The following is a 21,711-nucleotide window of genomic DNA, read 5'->3' on the forward strand; positions in this document are numbered from 1 at the left end:
GTAGAACTATGATGTTATTGCTATTACAGACACTTGGGGCCCGATTTTACCATTGTGTCAACGGGCGCGAAAACGTGGTAAAGTCGGACATGAGGCCATTAATGTGATCCGTACCCATGTCCGCGCAGATGCCCACTTTACTGAGGCCCGAACATGGTCGTGATCCAATTTGCACCTGAAACGGGCACAACGGTGATTTAAATGCATTTGCATGCATTTAAATTGAATTAATGAACTGCCCACCCAACTTTATCAGCATTTCCTCCTTTACCATTGCGTTTGTGCGTCCAGATTCGGCACGAAACAGACCTGCTCGACAAAGGTCTGTTTCGGGAGCTCCAGCTGCTGAAGAGGTAGGTTCAGAGCTTCCAATGGCCCTCTGACTCAGATCAGTGGTGGAGGGGGAGATGGGCCAGATCATTCTTTGGTAAGAGGGGGTGGGGCGGGAGAAGGGAGGCCCAATCGTTTTCTGGTGGGGAGGGGAGGAGCGGCGGGCCCAATCATTCTCTGTGGCGGGGGGGGGGGGATGAGGCGGGTCAGATGTATCTCAGGTGAGGGCGGGGAGGGAGGAGGGAGGCCAGATCGTTGTCTGGTTGGGGGGGAGGGAGGAGGGCAGATTATTGTCTGGAGTGGGGGTGGGAAGAGGGAGGCCAGATCATTGTCTGGTGAGGAGGGGGGAGGGGGGAGGAGGAGGGCAGATTGTTGTCTGGTGGGGGGGTTGGGGGGGAGGAGGGAGGCCAGATCGTTGTCTGGTTGGGGGGGGGGGGGGGGGGGGAGGCCTGAACTTTCTCTGGGGAGGGGGGTGGGGCGGAGGCCCGATCATTCTCTGGGGGGGTGGGAGAGTTAATTCTATCCCATCACATTTCTAATTCTGTCATTCCTGTTATAAATGCTACTTAGATTATATTTCACTTGCCATGAATGTTTTTTTCCCCTACACCAGCAAGTTCAGAAGAAGTAGAAATGATCTTATTACCATTTCCCAAATTATCTTCTAAACTTGGAAATGCAGCTCTTAGAATTTGCTGCAAGTTGGCTGTTGCTAAACACAATTCCAAAGGTTGTTGAATCAAGCAACAGTTATTTGTACACGCACCTATATGTTTCATTACACAACTTCAATGGATTTTGCAAGTACAGGCAGCAGAGGGAAGGGATTCCACAGCTATAATAGTGCACGAGCACTTAATTAGTGAAACTGTCAAAGTACTGGGCTGTGAGTATGTGAAATATACCAGGAAGGAGGCCAGATGGATCTCTGGTGGGGGGGGGGGGGGTGGGGGGGGGGGGGGGGTGGGGGGGGCGTGGGGGGGCGTGGGGGGGCGCCAGGGGGTGGGGGGCAGGAGGGACCGCTGCTACTCTGCGAGCAATCGGTAGGGGGGAAAGGGGGCAGAGGGTCACGATCGGTCTGGGTAGCGGGGGGCGGTGGATGGATAAGGGGGAAAGTTATGTTGTAGGGGTGGGGGTGATGTCTGTGGGGACCATCGCTCCGGCTTTATCCGCTTTTTGTGGCCCGGGAGCGATGTGACAGCGGCGCGACGGTGCTAAGCCCCGCCCACAGCGCAATTCAGACCCACAATTTTTTTTTTCAGGCGTATTGGAGCGCCTGAAAGCAGATTTCCAAGTCGGATCTGAATTGCGCCCAGATTCAGCACTTGGAATGAAAATGGTAAAATGGGGCCCTTGGTTGAAAGAGGGACAGGATTGGCAGCTAAATATTCCAGGATTTAGATGCTTCCGGCAGGGTAGAGGAGGATGTAAAAGGGGTGGGGGAGTTGCATTTTACTGGTTAAGGAGAATATCACAGCAGTACTGAGGAAGGACACCTTGGAGGGTTCAGGCAGTGACACAATTGGATAGAGCTCAGGAATAGGAAAGGTGCAGTCACAATGTTGGGGTTTATTACAGGCCTCCCAACAGCCAGCGCAAGATAGAGGAGCAGTTATCAAACAGATGTTGCAAAGATGCAAAAAAAAACAGGGTTGTTGTTGTGGGTGATTTTAAGTTTCCCTATATTGACTGGGACTCACTTACTGCTAGGGGCTTGGATGGGGCAGAATGTGTAAGGAGCATCCAGGAGGGTGTCTTGAAACAGTATATAAATAGCCCAACTCGGGAAGGAGCCATATTAGACCTGGTATTGGGGAATGATGATGTGAAGATGCCGGCGTTGGACTGGGGTAAACACAGTAACAGTTTTAACAACACCAGGTTGAAGTCCAACAGGTTTATTTGGTAGCAAATACCATTAGCTTTTGGAGCGCTGCTCCTTCGTCGGATGGAGTGGAAATCTGCTTTCAAACAGGGCACAGAGACACAAATCTCTCCAGTTCTTAAAGATACAGACAATGTGAGTGGAGGAGGGAGCATTAAGCACAGGTTAAAGAGATGTGTATTGTCTCCAGACAGGACAGGAGGCAAGCTGCGGGGGTTACTGATAGTGTGACATAAATCCAACATCCCGGTTTAGGCCGTCCTCATGTGTGCGGAACTTGGCTATTAGTTTCTGCTCAGCGACTTTGCGCTGTCGTGTGTCGTGAAGGCCACCTTGGAGAATGCTTACCCGAAGATCAGAGGCTGAATGTCCGTGACCGCTGAAGTGTTCCCCGACTGGAAGAGAACAGTCTTGCCTGGTGATTGTCGAGCGGTGTTCATTCATCCGTTGTCGTAGCATCTGCATGGCCTCCCCAATGTACCATGCCTCGCGACATCCTTTCCTGCAGCGTATCAGGTAGACAACGTTGGCCGACTGGAAGAGTAGGTACCGTGTACCTGGTGGATGGTGTTCTCACGTGAGATGATGGCATCCGTGTCGATGATCCAATACGTCTTGCAGAGGTTGCTGTGGCAGGGTTGTGTGGTGTCGTCCACATAACCCTGCCACAGCAACCTCTGCAAGACGTGCCGGGTCATCGACACGGATGCCATCATCTCACGTGAGAACACCATCCACCAGGTACACGGTACATATTCTTGCAACTCGGCCAACGTTGTCTACCTGATACGCTGCAGGAAAGGATGTCCCGAGGCATGGTACATTGGGGAAACCATGCAGACGCTACGACAACGGATGAATGAACACCGCTCGACAATCACCAGGCAAGACTGTTCTCTTCCTGTGGGGGAACACTTCAGCGGTCACGGGCATTCAGCTTCTGATCTTCGGGTAAGCGTTCTCCAAGGCGGCCTTCACGGCACACGACAGCGCAAAGTCGCTGAGCAGAAACTAATAGCCAAGTTCCGCACACATGAGGACGGCCTAAACCGAGATGTTGGCTTTATGTCACACTATCAGTAACCCCCACAGCTTGCCTCCTGTCCTGTCTGGAGACAATACACATCTCTTTAACCTGTGCTTAATGCTCCCTCCTCCACTCACATTGTCTGTATCTTTAAGAACTGGTTGGATGTAGAGATTTGCATTCTAATCAGTATTCTGTAACTTGATTTTGTGTCTCTGTGCCCTGTTTGAGAGCAGATTTCCACTCCATCTGACGAAGGAGCAGCGCTCCGAAAGCTAATGGTATTTGCTACCAAATAAACCTGTTGGACTTTAACCTGGTGTTGTTAAAACTATTATTGGGGAATGAGCCCAGTCAGGTGATCGAAGTTTCAGTAGGAGAGCATTTCGGGAACTGTGATCATAATTCCATAAGGCGCTTGTAGATAAGAACAAGAGTGGCCTTCGGGTGGAGGTGTTAAATTGGGGGAAGACTAACTACAACAACATTAGGCAGGATCTGGAGAATGTAGATTCGGGGAGGCTGCTTGAAGGTAAATCAACATCCGTCATGTGGGAGTCTTTCAAATATCAGTTCTGAATTCAGAACTGGCATGTACCTGTGAGGATGAAGGATAATTGTGGCAAGTATCAACATCCGTCATGTGGGAGTCTTTCAAATATCAGTTCTGAATTCAGAACTGGCATGTACCTGTGAGGATGAAGGATAATTGTGGCAAGTATCAGAAACCCTGGATAATGAGGGATATTATAAGCCTTGTCAAATAGAAAAAGAAAGAATTCGTAAGGTCTAAAAGTCTTAGGACAGATGAAGCCCTTGAAGAATATAAAGAACGAAGGAAGGAACTTAGGAAAGGAGTTAGGAGGGCTAAAAGGGGTCATGAAAAGTCCTTGGAAAACAAGGATAAGGAAAATCTTAAGGTATTTTATATGTATGTAAAGAGCAAGAGGGTAGCCAGGGAAAGGTTGGTCCACTCAAGGATAGTGGAGGGAATCTATGCATGGAGCCAGAGGAAATGGGTGAGATACTAAATGAATACTTTGCCTCAGTATTCACCAAAGAGAAGGACTAAATGGATGAGGAGCCTAGGGTAGGGTGTGTAGATATTCTGGGTCATGTCGATATCAAAAAGAAGGAGGTATTGGGCATCTTAAAAAGCATTAAAGTAGGTAAGTCCCCAGGGCCTGATGGAATCTACCCCAAAATACTGAGGGAGGCAAGGGTGGAAATTGCTGGGGCCTTGAGAGAAATCTTTATATCTTCATTAGCTACAGGTGAAGTTCCAGAGAACTGGAAGATAGCCAATGTTGTTCCATTGTTTAAGAAGGGCAGCAGGGATAATAGAGGAAATTATAGGCCAGTGAGCCTTACGTCTGGTAGGGAAATTATTGGAAAAGATCCTTAGGGACAGTATTTACTCACATTTGGAAACAAATGGTCTTATTAGTGATAGACAGTATGATTTTGTAAAGGGGAGGTCGTGCCTCACTAACTTGATCGAGTTTTCTGAGGAAGTGACGAAGATGATAGATGAGGGAAAGGCAGTGAATATTGTGTACATGGGTTTCAGTAAAGCCTTTGACAAGGTACCTCATGGTAGACTGGTACGAAAGGTGAAGTCACACATGATCAAAGGAGAGCTGGCAAGATGGATACAGAACTAGCTTGGCCACAGAAGAGAGAGGGTAGCAGTAGAGGGGTGATTTTCTGAATCGAAGGCTGTGACAAGCGGTGTTCCACAGAGATCAGTTCTGGGACCTTTGTTGTTCGTAGTATATATAAATGATTTGGACGAAAATGTAGCTGGTCTGATTAGTAAGTTCGCAGATGACACAAAAATTGGTGGAGTTACGGGTAGTGAAGAGGATTGTCAGAGGACATAGCGAGATATAGATCAGTTGGAGACTTGGGAGTAGAAATGGCAGATGGAGTTTAATCCGGACAAGTGTGAGATAATGCATTTTGGAAGGTCCAATGCATGTAGGAATTATACAGTAAATGGTAGAACCCTTAGGTGTATTGACAGGCTGAGAGATCTGGGTGTACATGTCCAGCGATCGCTGAAATTAGCAACGCAGGTGGATAAAGTATTCAAGAAGGCATACAGCATGCTTGCCTTCATCAGTTGGGGCACTGAGTATAAAAATTGGCAAGTCATGCTGCAGCTGTACAGAACCTTTGTTAGGCTTCATTCAGAATATTGTGTGCAATTCTGGTCACCACACTACCAGAAGGATGTGGATGCTTTGGAGAGGGTACAGATGAGGTTTACCAGGATGTTGCCTAGTCTGGAGGGTATTAGCTATGAGGAGAGGTTGGATAAACTCAGTTTGTTCTCACTGGAACGGCAGAGGTTGAGGGGGTGACCTGATAGAGGTTTACAAGATTATGAGTGGCATGGACAGAGTGGATAGCCAGATGCTCTTTCCTAGGATAGAAGAGTCAAGTACTAGGGGACATAGGTTTAAGGTACATAGGGAAAAGTTTAGAGGAGATGTGCAAGGCAAATTCTTTACACAGAGGGGGGGTGAATGTCTGAAACGCGCTGCCCGGGGAGGTGGCGGGAGCAGGTACGATAGCGGCATTTAAGGGGCAACTAGACAAATACATAAATAGGATGGGAATGCAAGGATACAGACTCCAAAACTGCATACGGTTTTAGTTTAGGCAGGCATCATGATTGGCGCAGGCTTAGAGGGCTGAAGAGCCTGTTCCTGTGCTGTACTTTTCTTTATTCTTATTCTCTGCACACGGCTGAGGCGAGAAATCTGGCATGCAGCTTGGGTTTTCTCTCCAGACAATCCACTCTGCACTCTGTCCAAAAAAAAAAATTCTAGAGGCATGGCCCTTACTGTCACACGAGCAAAGTGGGGCCAGAGAAAGCCAACAGCCAGGAATCCTAAGATCAGGGCATTGTTTTATGAGCCAACTTCTCTGTTCTTTCTGGCAGCGGCAGCGGGGTGTGAACGGCTGGAGAACTCCGGCCATGGAATCCCTACAGTGAAGGAGTTCATTTGGTCCATTGAGTCTTGCACCAACTCGCCGAAAGAGCATCTTACCCAGGACCCCCCACCCTCCTCCCACCCCCCTCTTTTGATCTAATTAAACTTGTTAGGCTTGCTATATACTGGTTAATAAAGTTTTCCTGAATGCATTTTAAGAATTCTGTAAACTCTAAATCTTAATATCAGGTAAGTTTCTGCACTTTTCAGCAATTTGCCTACATATTAACTCTTCTATCTCCCTCTGACTGTCTGGGGCCTATAATGTACTCGCCGCAGTGTGATTGCTTCTTTTTTCATTCCTCAGTTCAATCCATATGGTTTCATTTGATGCTCCTTCTAAGCATATCATCCCTTCTCATAGGGATAATTTTTTAAACCTATATTTTGACCCTGCCTACTTATTTTTATCCCTTTCTGTATCCTGTCTGCAGCAAACCCAATGATGCGCGATATATCACACGAGAGGCAGGATGTACTCGGGAAATAAAGGCTTTTATTGCCAACAATAACGGAGCTACTATATACAATATACAATCCCAGACTAAAGGGTCACCAGGCAGAGCAGTGACCTTTATACCTCTCCCAGGAGGCGGAGCCAACTGGGGTGTACCATAGGACTATATTAACAGGTAGAACAGCCCAACCCTAACCCCAACAGTAACATATCTACAGACTCATAGTACTGGCCAGACCATGGCTCAGCACTACCTGGTGGGAACCAACAATGGTTCACCACATCCAATAAGCACAAATGTTGAGTTGCCCGTTCTTAAGCCATGTTTCAGTATAGCTATAATATTATAGTTACAAGTGTCCATCTGTGTCCTCAGCTCGCCTGCCTTATTCACCGGGCTTCTTGTATTGAAGTATGTGCAACTAACCACTGAAAAGCCCCATTGTTGTCGATTTTCATCCCTTTGATTTCTCATTCGCCAATTAATTTTCTCCCTTCTATTTTCAATTTTGCTTCTCTCTCTTCTGAATCTCTGCTCAGGTTCCCATCCCTCCTGCCAAACTAGTTTAAATTTTGCCCAACATCACCAGCAAATCTCCCCGTCAAGATATTGGTCTCAGGCCTATTGAATTTTAATCCACATGACTTGGTTCCCACCTCCCCTGCAACTGGTCCCAATGCCCAAACATTTAAAGTCCTCCCTTCTGCATCTTTTGAGCTATTTATTCAGCTGCACCATCCTATTTCTGTACTCATTAGCACGTGATCGGAATAATCTGAAGATCAATACCTTTGAGGGTCTTTATATATTTGTAAGTGCTTTGTGAATCTTACCTTTGTATAATCACCAGAAAGGAAGCCCTGTTCAAATCCACTGTACATTGTCATGACAATGAGCAGGCATTGACGCCTGTCCTTCAGCTGTGTAAAGGTAGCCACCAAGACAGACAATATATTCACATCCTTGTCTTTAAACTGCTTCACATTTTCCTTATCGAGTTGATTCAGAAAAAAGGCAACAAGGAGTACTCCACCTATACCAACTCCTGCAGGAAGCAAAAGACAGTGTTGGAACAAGCAGGTGTAGAACTAGGGATACTTATCTTCAGACCTTTATATTTTATATGCCACTGCATTCCCAAGCACAAAGTTGAGAGACTGATATCATTGAGTGTTGAAAAGGCAGAGTGTGAAGTGGTTGGGAGGTAGCTGGCATGTAGAGCTATAGAATGCACAATGATTTTCCACATGTCTGTCAGATATAGGGGGCTGGATGTTTGGGTTGCACAGGGATGGAAACAGAGGAGCTGGCATGCCAGTTACCAGATGCCCTTCTCAGGGCTCACCATGCCCATCAGGACAATGGAAAGGTAACCCTGCAATTCTAACTGATCCCTGATTAAGGTCAATTAGCAAGTTAAAGAGCTCATTAAGAACTCATTAATGGGGGAATGTTGCATTTTTCCCAGGGGTGCATGTGCTATGCATGTTGTCTGGAGCAGACCAGGTTAAGGGAGGCAGGTACAAATTGCAGAACCTATCATAGGCTGAAAAAATGGAGCATCCAGGCATCAGGAGGCAAGGAAGAGGGACAAGGGGCAGAAAGGAAATGGAGGCCATACCCTTCAGCGTATGACTCTTCAAACAGATGGTCACAGTCTTGTGTGCACTCGTCGCCAGAGACTTACACAAAGCAGCATTGGTTACCATACTCTGTCAGCAGCCACCAAAGTCATTGTAACCATGAACTGGTTTACTTCTGAGTCCTTTCAAGGATTAGCTGCGGACTTTGGTAGCATAGCGCAAACAGCAGAATATCATTGCATGTCCCAAGTCACTGATATTCCATTTAACAGAGATAGATAATATACTCTGTTCAGAACACGGCCTCACTAAGAAATAGGAACAGGAGTAGGCTATTAGGTCCCTTGAGCCTGCTCCGCCATTCAGTAAGATTGTGGCTGATCCGACATTCTTCATGTCCACTTTTCTGCCCTTTCCCCTAACCCTTGATTCCCTTACTGAACAAAAATCTGTCTATCTCAGCCTTAAATATACGCAATGACTTTGCCCCCACAGCTCTCTGTGGCAAGCAGCTCTAAGGATTCACAGCCCTCTGAGAGGAGGAATTTCTTCAGCCAGAGAGTGGTGAATCTGTGGAACTCTTTGCCGCAGAAGGCTGTGGAGGCCAGGTCATTGAGTGTCTTTAAGACAGAGATAGATAGGTTCTTGATTGATAAGGGGATCAGGGATTATGGGGCAAAGGCAGGAGAATGGGGATGAGAAAAAAATCAGCCATAATTGAATGATGGAGCAGACTCGATGGGCCTAATTCCACTCCTGTGTCTTATGGCCTTATGGTCTAAATTTCTCCTCATCTCAGTCTTAAATTGCCGCCTCCCTTATTCTGAGACTATGCCCTTTGATCCTGGACTCCCCCATGAAAGGAAACATCCTCTCAGCGTTGACCCTGTCAAACCCCTTAAGAACGCTATATGTTTCAATGAGATCACCTCTCATTCTTCTAACATCCAAAGAGTAGAGTCCCAACCTGTGTAACCTTTCCTCATAAAAACAATCCCTCCATACCGGGGATCATCCTAGTGAACCTTCTCTGAATTGCCTCCAATTAAAACATGGGTGCAATTCTCCCACCCATGTGGGAGTGGGAAAACTGGAGTAACTCCCACTGGTTTTTTAGCGGGATTTTTAAAATGAATCTCCCACACTCCGTGCATCACAGAGTGCCTTCGACAGATTCACACTGAAAATACGGAGACGGGGCCTACTCCTGGCCAAGAGGCTGGCAGCATAGCGCTGAGCGGGCCACTACGCATGCACCAATTTCTCAGCGCCGATATCGGCGCATGCACAGTGGTGTCGTACTGCCAGCCTCCGAATTGCTGGCCAGCCATGGGACCTCCCATCACTGCCCTTCCGATTCACCCACCTCCCCAATTGCTGGCCTCCCGGACGTCTCCGGGCAAGCCCCGATGTTCCCCCCCACCGCCCTGCCAGTCCTGATCTCCCGATACCCCACCTGCAGTCCCGATCTCCTCGACACCTCCTCCACCGCTCCCCGCCCCCCCCCCTCCCCCCCCCCCCCCCCCCCCCCAGAGTCCCAACCTCTCACGGCAGCCCCCCCCCCCGAAGGCCAGCCCTGATCAGCGCCGTCCCTCCCTCTGCCACCAAATCCGATTGCAAAGTGGCAGCAGGTCCCCCTACCAATCTCCCCCATAAGCACTGTCCCCAACAGGCCCCCCTCTGACCCCACCCCTTTGGCACTGCCCAATGCCTGGTGAGCAGTGCCAATATGCCCCTTGGGCATTGCTACTTTGCCCCATGGGCAGTGCCATTTTATGTATTAAAAATCACTTTACGCAGTCTTCTAGTGCCTTCACCACTCTCATTTCATTACCGCATGCACAGCCATCCCTCAGACACATTACAGCCCTCTGGACTCAACACCGAGTTCAACACCTTCAGGTTGTGAACTTCCCCTCCATCATGACTCCTCCTTTTTGTTTTCTATGTTCAATTCCTCTAGCATGTCCCAACACAACCCCACCTCTCCCCCACATGGTCACTGTCCCATGTTGTTCAGTTTTGCTTCCACTGAGCACTGACCTCTGTTCTCCTATTAACACATTCTGCTTTCCTACCTTTGCCACTATTAACACTTTTCAGTCCCTAATGGCACGATTGACAGCCCCTCTGTCCCTTGTCCGTGACATCTTTGTCAATCTCTCCTCAGCTCCGACCTACACTGATTTTCCATTCTGCCCCATACCCTATCCAAGAATGTAATTCATTCCTTTTCAATTCTGTAGAAGGGTCATATGGACTTGAATCAGTAACTGTGTTTCTCTCGCCACAGATGTCGCCAGGCCTGATGAGTTTACCCAGCATTTTCTGCTTTTATTTCAGATTTACATTGTTAGATTTGCTGCAAATAATTATTACTCACCAGTATAAATTCCTGAGAGGGTGTGGATTGTGGACATAGAATGCTGAGTAGATGTTACATTTCGATTTGTCTTCAGATCATCTTGTGGGCAATTGTTGGGTCCACAGTATGCTAAAACTTCGTCAGTGATGTTAGCTGAAACCAAAGAATGTGTATTACTAGATGCCAGAGCACAAATTCAAATTTCGTTGCAGGATCCTGACTCTGTTTGTTATTACGTCATTGCATATTGACAAGAAAGCATCAGTAATTTTGAATATGCTTATTATAACCTACATAAATTACAAATGCATGGATAGTTTGCAACTTACATATAGTCAAAGAAGTTAAATTAATATTGTGAAGCACATGTGACTTTTTGATGTGTTCATTTCTTTGGAGGTTTCTTTGCTACATAAGAGGTTGTACCTATAATCTGGCTTCAATATAATCTTAATTGATTGAATGCAATTAAAGCAATCACTGATTAGAACTGTAGTTAGCAACTTTAGCCAAAATTGCAACCAAGGGCCCAGATATTGCAGAGAAATTCAGCTGTGCCCGAAAGTACAATATTGATGCTGGGACTTCATTCTATTGGGCGAGGCATGCAGCCAATGCTGTGTGAATTGCTTATTACTGGGGAATATGTTTGGAGTGTAGGGTAATTGGGTAGCTCTGATGTCACTTGAAGTTAACCAGCACCTCTTAAAGAAGCTGCAAACTGGCTACAAATAGAAAGGAAAGCTTGTTAAAATTGAAGTGACTGTAAGATCTGTGGATTGGAGTTTAAGCTTTCCAATGCAACTTTGGACGCCCTAATTCAAGCAATGGACAAGACCTGGGTGATACTGTTTCCTCAGGGTTGGGGCAAGCTATGGCAAGGTCTGCAAGACATAATAGACTACAAGGTGAAGGCAAGTAGAATCGCCTGCTCCAATACACCCCTCCCCAATGAGCTCAATGCATTCTATGCCTGTTTTGAGCAAGAGGTCAGCGAAAGCACACCCTCTGCCCCGGAAGCCTCGGCTGAACCCATACCCGAGGTCACCATTGCAGACGTCAGATCAGCCTTCTCGAAGGTCAACCCACGGATTGTGATTGGCCTGGATGGGGTACCCAGACGAGCACTCAGATCCTGCACGGACCAGCTGGCAGGGGTATTTGCAGACATCTTTAATCTCTCTTTGCATCAGTCTGAGGTCCCTATCTGCTTCAAGAAGACGACCATCATCCCTGTACCAAACAGAAGCCAGGCAGCGTGCCTTAATTGACTATTGGCCGGTGGCTCTGACATCCATCATTATGAAGTGTTTCAAAAGGTTAATCATGGTACAAATTAATTCCAGCCTCCCAGTGCCTGGATCCACTTCAGTTCACCTGTCGCCGCAACAGGTCTGCAGCAGACACCATCTCTCTGGCCCTACACTCAACCCTGGAACACCTAGATAACAAAGACACCTATGTCAGACTCCTATTTATTGACTACAGCTCAGCCTTCAATACCATTATTCCTACGAAACCCATCTCCAAACTCTGTGACCTGGGACTCGGCTCCTCCCTCTGCGACTGGATCCTAGACTTCCTAACCCAGACCACAATCAGTAAAGATAGGCAACAACATCTCCTCCATGATCATCCTCAACACTGGTGCCCCACAAGGCTGGGTCCTCAGCCCCTTAATATACTCCTTATACACCTACAACTGTGTGGCCAAATTCCCCTCCAAGTCAATTTTCAAGTTTGCTGATGACACCACCGTAGTGGGTCGGATTTCAAACAATTATGACATGGAGTACAGGAAAGAGATAAAGAATCTGGTGAACTAGTGTAACGAAAATAATCTCGCCCTCAATGTCAACAAAACGAAGGAGATTGTCATCGACTTCAGAAAACGCAGTGGTGGACATGCCCTTTTCTACATCAATGGGGATGAAGTGGAAATGGTTGAGAGCTTCAAGTTTCTAGGTGTCCAGATCACCAACAACCTGTCCTGGTCCCTCCACAGCAACACTATAGTTAAGAAAGCCCACCAACGCCTCTACTTTCTTCGAAGGCTAAGGAAATTTGGCATGTCCGCTACGACTCTCACCAACTTTTATAGATGCACCATAGAAAGCATTCTTTCTGGTTTGCTATGGTTCCTGCTCTGCCCAAGACCGCAAGAAACTACAAAGGATTGTGAAAGAAGCTCAGCGCATCACACAGCCTCCCATCCGTTGATTCTGTCTACACTTCCTGCTGCCTCGGAAATCAGCCAGTACAATCAAGGACCCCACGAACCCCGGACATACTCTCGTCAACCTTTTTCCATTGGGAAAAAGATACAAAAGTCTGAGGACACATACCAGTTGACTCAAGAACAGCTTCTTCCCTGCTGCCATCAGACTTTTGAATGGACCTACCTTCTATTAAGTTGATCTTTCTCTACACCCTAGCTGTGACTGTAACACTACATTCTGCACCCTGTCCTTTTCTCCTCTAAGAAAGTATGTTTTGTTTGTATAGCGCGCAAGAAAAAATACTTTTCACTGTGTACCAATACATTTGACAATAATAAATCAACTCAAATCAAAAGGAGCAAGTCTGAGAGAAAAGAGTGTGAGACACCAACAGGTAAAAACAGTGCAAGAAAATGACAAAGACTCAATGAAAATGGAGAGCGCAAAGCTGAGGGAAACAATGGGACAGACCAACAGATACAAGTGGTTAAGGTGGAACCTGCCAGCGGCATCAATCGTGGCAGATGGGGACAGAAGATATGGTTAGATTTTTAAAAACTGTTTCCTGACATCAGGAAATTAGGTCAGAATCTTTTTGTGGCAGGTTGACTTTCCCACTGATGCATCTCGGGAATCCCTTTTGCATCTAATGATTGCTCATTAAAATCCCAAACAAACCAACATCTCGTTCCTCCATTAAATTTGCTTTCCCACCAGTAGTGTTTTAATACTCAATATACCTGACAAGCACCCAGCAAGGCAAACTGCCAGGACTTACGGGGAACTCAACACTGCCAGCATCATTTCCGATAGTGCTCTTGGATGCAGGAAGCAAACAGGAGATGGTATAGAGGGGATGGTTCAGGGTGTGAAGTGGGGATGTAAGTCTGCAGGACGAGTTGAAGGCACAAAGGGAGGGTAGAGAACACAAGGAGGTGTGGAAGGGAGCGTTGAAGGCCAAGTGAAGAGTTTGCATCACAAGTAGACCAATGTTGTTGTGGGAAGGTGTGCTTGTGCTGTTGAGGAGAGTATAAAATAGAATGGCAGGGCAATGAGAAACTGTGCTTAGGTTCTTATGGAAGAGGTACAAAACTGTAAGTGGCAGGTAGAAAATGAGTAAGCATGTCTGGGAAGCAGAGGAAACAAAGATTAAGGAAGAGACAACAAAGGCATTTGGTAGTGCTTTATGGTATATACAGAAATGAATTTTTTTAAAAATACTTTTCCAATTCAATCAAATCAAATCCAATTCAGAGTCTCAACAAGTTGAGACATTTCAGATCCAGGCTGACAAGACAGGACGGGAGACCAAAACCACCCTGTCCTGGGCCTGATCTACATGAGTCAAGCTGATTGGAGAAGGGGGAGGATCCTCCTCCAAGACTTGAGCTCATCTGCATCTTAGCCAAAAGGCCGAGATGCCGCTTTTAAAAATTGCTTCATATGAAACATATGAAGCCTCAGCGTAACCCAATGACCTCAACCAAGTGCAGGCGATCCATACCACACTCGATCCCAGCCAAAAGGCCGAGAATACAGAAATGAATAATGCAAGTGAGCTAAGAGCACAGATAGAAAGGTTTTGAGGTGTGAAATCACAGCTATTATTGAAACATGGTTTAGAGACACACAGTTAGAGATTACTGGTTGCAGGTTTTTCAGATTAAATAGAGCGAGGAATGAAAAGAAATATCACAATATCAATTAAAAAAATAATTGCAGTGATGAAAAGGGATGATCTGAGAAGGATCATCAAATGAGGTCATGTGGGTTGATTTGAAGAAAATAACGGAGTTAGTCATTGCTGGGGCTGTAATATGGGCCCCAAACAGTCAAAGGGAGATAACAGAGCAAATTTGCATACAAGCTCAACTCTAACAAAGAGTCATCCAGACTCGAAAGGTTAGCTCTGTTCTCTCTCCACAGATGATGTCACATCTGCTAAGATTTTCAGCATTTTCTATTCTTGTTTCAGATTTCAGCGTCCGTAGTAATTTGCTTTTATCTTCTGCATACAAGCTGATCGTTGATCGAACTGAACCACTTCCTGTTTATGAAGACTACTGGCAGGTCTGAATGATAGGTAATAATTAGAAAACCACAGGTTCCAGGTGTGGTTTGCAAGTCACGGTTGAGTTTGGATCAGGTTCAGCTGGGAAGAGGTGAATTTTTCCCATCCTCTGCACAATAAAGGGCAGTTAAAGGCACCAAGCTCAAAGATCTGCCCAGAGACAATCCTGAGAGGCCACTGGAGGTGAAATGTGACCTCATTACATAACAGTGCTTACTGTAAAATGTTGGTTGAAATATTGTTGCCCTGTGTGAGCCTGACTCCATTCCCTTAGTGAAACCAACTGCTATTGCTGTGTTCACTATTTTCAGCCAATGTTGCCACTCTAACCTATCCCACTGCACCTATCTTTTGCTGGAAGTCACTGACTTTTAAAGGCCATGATGTGGAGATGCCGACGTTGGACTGGGGTGGACACAGTAAAAAGTTTCATAACACCAGGTTAAAGTCCAACAGGTTTATTTGGTATCACGAGCTTTTGGAGTACTGCTCCTTCATCAGCTGAGAGGAGAGTTGAGTTCACAAACATGGTATATATAGACAGAGACTCAATTGTGAGATAATGGTTGGAATGCGAGTTTTAACAGGTAATCAAGTCTTTACAGGTACAGACATGCGAGTGGAGAGAGGGATAATCACAGGTTAAAGAGATGTGAAGTGTCTCAAGCCAGGACAGTTAGTAGGATTTTGCAAACCCAGGCCAAATGGTGGGGGTTACATGTAGTGTGACATGAACCTAAGATCTCGGTTGAGACCATCTTCAAGCATGTGGAACTTGGCTATCAGTTTCTGCTCGGCGATTCTGCGTTGTCATCTGCCTTGAAGGCTGCCTTGGAGAACACTTACCTGAAGATCGGAGGCTGAATGCCCTTGATTGCTGAAGTGTTCCCTGACAGGAAGGGAACATTCCTGCCTGGTGATTGTCGAGCAGTGTCCGTTCATCCGTCGTCATAGCGTCTGCATGTTCTCGCCGATGTACAATGCCTCGGGACATCCTTTCCTGCAGCGTATGAGGTAGACAGCGTTGGCTGAGTATGTACCGTGTACCTGGTGGTTGGTGTTCTCACGTGTGATGATGGCATCCGTATCAATGATCCGGCACATCTTGCAAAGGTTGCTGTAGCAGGGTTGTGTGGTGTCGTGGTCGCTATTCTCCTGAAGGCTGGGTAGTTTGCTGCAAAAAATGGTCTGTTTGAGGTTACGCGTTCGTTTGAAGGCAAGTAGCGGGGGTGTGGGGATGATCTTGGTGAGATGTTCGGCTTCATCGATGACATGTTGCAGGTTCCGAAGAAGATGTCGTAGTTCCTCCGCTCCAGGGAAGTACTTGACGACGAAGGATACTCTGTCGGTCGTGTCCCATGTTTGTCTTCTGAGGAGGTCGGTGCGGTTTTTTGCTGTGGCATGTCGGAACTGTCGATCGATGAGTCGAGCGCCATATCCCGTTCTTACGAGGGTGTTTTTCAGCGCCTGTAGGTGAAGGACGGTCTGAAAGCTCATGATACCAAATAAACCTGTTGGACTTTAACCTGGTGGTGTTGTGAGACCTCTTACTGTGACTTTTAAAGCAACATTATACAGCAGCTCAGACAGCTCTCCAAGTTGCCACAGGTCACCTGCTGCATCTCTCATGCACATAACACCCATCTGAATGCATTTTCCATCAGAGAATACAGAACACTGAGGATTCTCAGGCTTATCCCCAGAAGTATTACAAAACAGACTGGGAATGCTCCTGGATCACATTGGTACAGGGTTGTAACTGGGACATGCTTGTCACACTTTAATTTGCAATACAATGCTTAGTGCCTGTACTAGGAAAACCCTTTCCTCTCATGCCACATACAAAGCAGCACATTCAGCTCACTGGCATTACATCCCATGAAATTCATGACAAGAAAAGTCATAACAAAAACATGCTGACTCGTGTGCCTCCTCCATCCTTTTACTCGGATAGCCAAATCCCAGAGTAGCCAGGAGTCCCGGAAGGGAGCAGCACCCAGGTTCTCAGAGCATGATTTGGAAATCCTGCTCCAGCAGATGGAGGCCCAGAGATCACTCCCTGGACCACCAAGATAGGCTATAGATAGCTGATCAGTACCTTGATCAGCACCAGTGAAGCTGGATACAGTGCCATGAGCACTTCAATTACATCCTGCACACAAAAAGGTGAGTGAGATAACAATATTAGCCTTGGATCCTGGCCCTGCTGAATGCGAGTCTTTACAGGTAATCAAGTCTGCATCAAGAATGCACCATGTCTGGCCTCCGGTGGGCAAAGGCACTGGACATGGGACGGCAAATAATGCACATATTAATTGAGGAAGATAAATTGAAGACATCTTGGAAACATCTCCAAGCAACCATGCCTTGATGAACATTTCCCTCTTTTCCTTCCAGGAGGAGCTCCCACATTGTGAGGCAACTTCCAAGAACAGAGTGTGACCCTGAATCTGAAAGATATCAGACCTTTGGGAGGAGAGGTTGGATGATACCAGCTGATTGTGTGGGTGACGGTGAGCCACCCTCCCTGGTGCATATATCTCTAATGTTGATGCACAGATAGTGGTGAAGGTTGACGATGGAGTAGGGGGGGGAGGGAGAAAGGAATGGCATATTGGGCGCTGATAGTGATGGGTCATTCCAAGCTATGAATGTGCTCAACCTGGGAGACATTCACTGGCAGCAGTCCCAATTTAGGATGTGGTGGAAGGTCAATAAAAACAGGGATGTTGTGCATAACATCATATTATGGCTGCTTTGTGATTCTCTCGCAGGTTCGAGAGTTGCAGCTCTATTTCCCAGGGAGCAGTCGCATCTTGGACATAAGGAGGAGGCACAGCTTTCTGAGTGCACCATTCATGGCAGTGAGCACCAGCCCAGAGACATAAACTCCTCTGGATTTTATCACAGGTGAAGCTTTTGCTCACATCAAGACTCCGTATAGTCAACCTATGGATAAGGGAGAGAAAAGAATCTTTTGACTACAGGAATGTGACAATAGTAAATAGCTTCAAGAAGGGAGATAAGTCGTGCTGTGGAAACTATCAAGGTATTTTGTCCTTACCAGGAAAAATCCAGACACATGTTCTCCTGAACCAGCGTACCAGTGGCTGAGGAAATCCTCTCAGACGGATTTAGATCTTAGAATCGTAGAATCCTACAGTGCAGAAGGAGGCCATTCAGCCCATCGAGTCTGCACCGACCACAATCCCACCCAGGCTCTTTCCCCATAACCCCTTGCATTTACTCTAGCTAGTCCCCCTGACACTAAGGGGCAATTTATCATGACCAATCCACCTAACCCGAGGAAACCGGAGCACCTGGAGAAAACCCACGCAGACACGGGGAGAATGTGCAAACTCCACACAGTGACCTAAGCTGGGAATTGAACCTGTGTCCCTGGCGCTGTGAGGCAGCAGTGCTAACCATTGTGCCACCATGTCGACCCCATCTTCCAGAGGAACTTTTAACATGGTCTTTGTTGCTGTACAAATCCAAGTAAAATGTTGAGAACCCCACCAGGAATTCTTCATTGTATTCACCGACCTGGCCAAAGCATTTGACTCAGTAAATCACAAGGCTCTGTGGATTGTGTTGCAAGGATTTGGATATCCAAAAAACTTGACAACAATCCCATGATGATATGACTGCAACTATCTTGAGTGGGAGATGTGAAACAGATACCATCAAAATCTGAATCAAGAAACCATACTGTGTAATCTACTGGGCAGTGGCTATTCACATTCTGAAAGATCAACTGCTCTCGGGTGTGAGTATTAAATGCCACCTAGATTGAAAACTCTTTACCCTCAGTTGCCTCCATGCCAAAACTAAGCTGACCGCATAGAAACACACGGTCTACAGTTTGCAGATGACTGCTGTGTCATTATCCATTCTGCACCATATTTGAATCTTGATCTCTTCAATTCTACAAACACAAATCTTGGCTTGGCTTGAATGTTGCCAAAACCAAATTTATATAGCAACCCATGCCTGGTCTCGCAAATATTCCACCTCCAATACATATTGATGGAGAGAGTCAAGAAAATGTTGAGCATTTCCATACCTTGGCATTCACCTCTCTCTAAAGGCCACCACTGAGGAGATTTGGGGACGTGGTCTGCGCTGATACTTGGTGGGGCAGAGCCTGATAGCACTGGCAAGGCTGACTCCACAGAGATGGGAGTGTGAGGATGCTTTTTAAAGATGGCACCCCAATCTGCACTGAGAATAAACTCCCCCCCCACCACAGAAATGGTGGATATCCCCACAAGCATTGGGTGACTTCCCTCCTCCTCCACCACTCAAGCAGCAGGGTACTTCCACCACACCCCCACCATGCACGCATCGGGGCACTCCATCCCCCACCCCCTCACAGGCTTTGCCCTGCCCCATCCCACAGGCATCAGGGCACTCCCGCTCCCATCACACATAAGAGGACACCCCCAATTGAGCTCAGTAGAGGGCTCATCCGTGGCACTGGCAGGTTGACACTGCCAGGGTACCTGGCAGGCAATGCCAGGGCACTTCCCAGACATGTCACCCACCACCCAGGAGCTATACTTATCTGTGCACCCCTGGCGTACTCATCATGACTGGTAACCAGAAGTATTTGTGTCGATGTGATGGCCCACTGGCTGGGATGATACATTGAGGATAGAAGCAGTGGCATTAAGCCCGTGACAGACATTAAATTATATTGCAATTGATGTTAATCAGGCCCATGCCCTTGCTAAGCGTGAACCTGATTGTATCTTTGGAGGGGGACTGAAGGGATCATGTTCTGAAATCTTGCGAGTGCAAATTCCATTTTTGGCTTCTTGTGAAATTTAGCAGCCATTACAAGATTTGGGCCCACGGCTAGAGCAGCCAATGTTTCAAGTGCCAATGGTCTCACCGCTGCCCTCTTCTGCCTTCTAGGTCAGCCTTTGCACTCTTGCAATGTTCCCTCATGCAAAAAACTGTTGTCACAGAAAATCTACAGCTATGGTGGCATCTTGCTGTTCTGAGGTTGGGTTTGTGAAGTGTGGTCCCTTTAAAAGCTGGTTTTGTGTCAGTGCTGGATGTTTAAAATGCTGGCACACAGGGTACACAGATTGCAACATTTGTAACAAGGACCAAGCATCAGGGTTGCCTTAGTAACAGGCTTTGCAGGCTTTTGAATTTTGATAGCCTATCAGTTTAAAGAAGACACTCAGCTATCAGGAACCTATCACATTTGAATTTGCTGTTGTTGACATCATCAAACCAATCCTGTTGTAGGAAAATTGATAGGTCATCAAGGTTATTAAGAGAAACACAGCTGCCTGCCAAGGGCTGCCACCTCTAGACACCGAGAGAGGGCAAGAGCAGCTCCCTGCCAGTTTAGAATATCTCTTAAGAGAACTCTCCATCTATCTAATGAATGGTACCAAAATCAGAAAGAGCTTACAGACAGCGGAATTGACAGATGAACTCCAAAGGTTTTCCAAAGCCACAAAACCTGTTTGTATATTTGTTTTGAGAGTGACTAAATTTCTGTTATTTTTTGGGGTAATGAATGGAACTTGTATTTATCTGAACAGCATTCCAGAAGTACCTTATTTTAATCCATATGTTACTTGTTTAGTTAAAGTTCCTGATTGGTTAAATAAATAACTTGTTAATTGTTCACTTAAAGCGAGTGTCAGGTTTTTCTGTTAATGAACCTCTAAACGTTAATGAAGAACAGTTCACACACCTTCCCAAACACTTTTAACAGATTACGAAGCGAGGTATTCATCTTTGGGGGATTCGGCATGGCTTCTCAAAAGGGGGTCAACCTCTGCATTATAACACTGCATGGACTTCTCATCCTTTCATCAGTGATGTTGTCTCTATAGTCCCTCCTGTGGGTCTTCCTCCTCCCTCTACTACCCCTCCTGAAATTCTTCCTTTTCTTCTTCTCCATCTTCTTCTCCTTAGCTAAAGAGATGCTCTCCATATCACCCTCCTCCTCATCCTCTACAAACACCTTCTTTGTGCCAGTTTACGGAACATGAAACATGCAAAAATAATTTTGGGAACCTTGTAAGATGTAGAAATCATAGAAACCCTACAGTACAGAAAGAGGCCATTCGGCCCATCGAGTCTGCACCGACCACAATCCCACCCAGGCCCTACCCCCATATATTTTACCCGCTAATCCCTCTAATCTACGCATCCCAGGACACTAAGGGGCAATTTTAGCATGGCCAATCAACCTAACCTGCACATCTTTGGGCTGTGGGAGGAAACCGGAGCACCCGGAGGAAACCCACGCAGACACGAGGAGAATGTGCAAACTCCACACAGACAGTGACCCAAGCCGGGAATCGAACCCAGGTCCCTGGAGCTGTGAAGCAGCAGTGCTAACCACTCTGCTACCGTGCCGCCCTGTGATTAACTCAATGGTCTGTTCAGGGAATGTTGTATGTACAACCTCTTGTTGTACCTTTTCTGGGCTTCTGTTCACAGTTGGTGTCAGGTGTGAGCAACCATCTTCTCAGGGGATGCTCCTTCACCCCAAAAACCCAGCCACCTACCAGAGAGGTTGGTCAGAACATTCCAATCTGGTTTCCCTCAAGGTGAATGAGTCATGACAACTGTCAGGGAAACAGGTGTACACGCATGTAGAAATCACTTGTGGTGGTCAGAAAAGAATTGCACATTTGATTAATGTACCGGCTCGTATTCTGGGTGGAAGTCCTTTTCACCACAAGCGTGGAGTCGACCGAGATCTGTGCCTGGGGAAAGCCAGCAACTGTTGCTCTC

The 21,711-nt window shown here is 46.6% G+C and overlaps 1 protein-coding gene across 1 annotated transcript in view; it reads right to left on the minus strand.

Moving 5' to 3' along the window:
* The window catches only part of unc93a (unc-93 homolog A), a 107,424-nt gene that overhangs the window by 50,174 nt on the left and 35,539 nt on the right, over window positions 1-21,711 (minus strand). Inside the window, exons 4-5 of the mRNA XM_078230117.1 lie at window positions 10,669-10,803; window positions 7,536-7,747 (exon numbers count right to left, since the gene is read on the minus strand). Of these exons, the coding sequence (XP_078086243.1) occupies window positions 7,536-7,747; window positions 10,669-10,803 (347 nt within the window). The remainder of the gene's footprint in view (window positions 1-7,535; window positions 7,748-10,668; window positions 10,804-21,711) is intronic.

Source organism: Mustelus asterias, chromosome 15, assembly GCF_964213995.1.
Source record: "Mustelus asterias chromosome 15, sMusAst1.hap1.1, whole genome shotgun sequence".
NCBI classification, from domain to species: domain Eukaryota; kingdom Metazoa; phylum Chordata; class Chondrichthyes; order Carcharhiniformes; family Triakidae; genus Mustelus; species Mustelus asterias.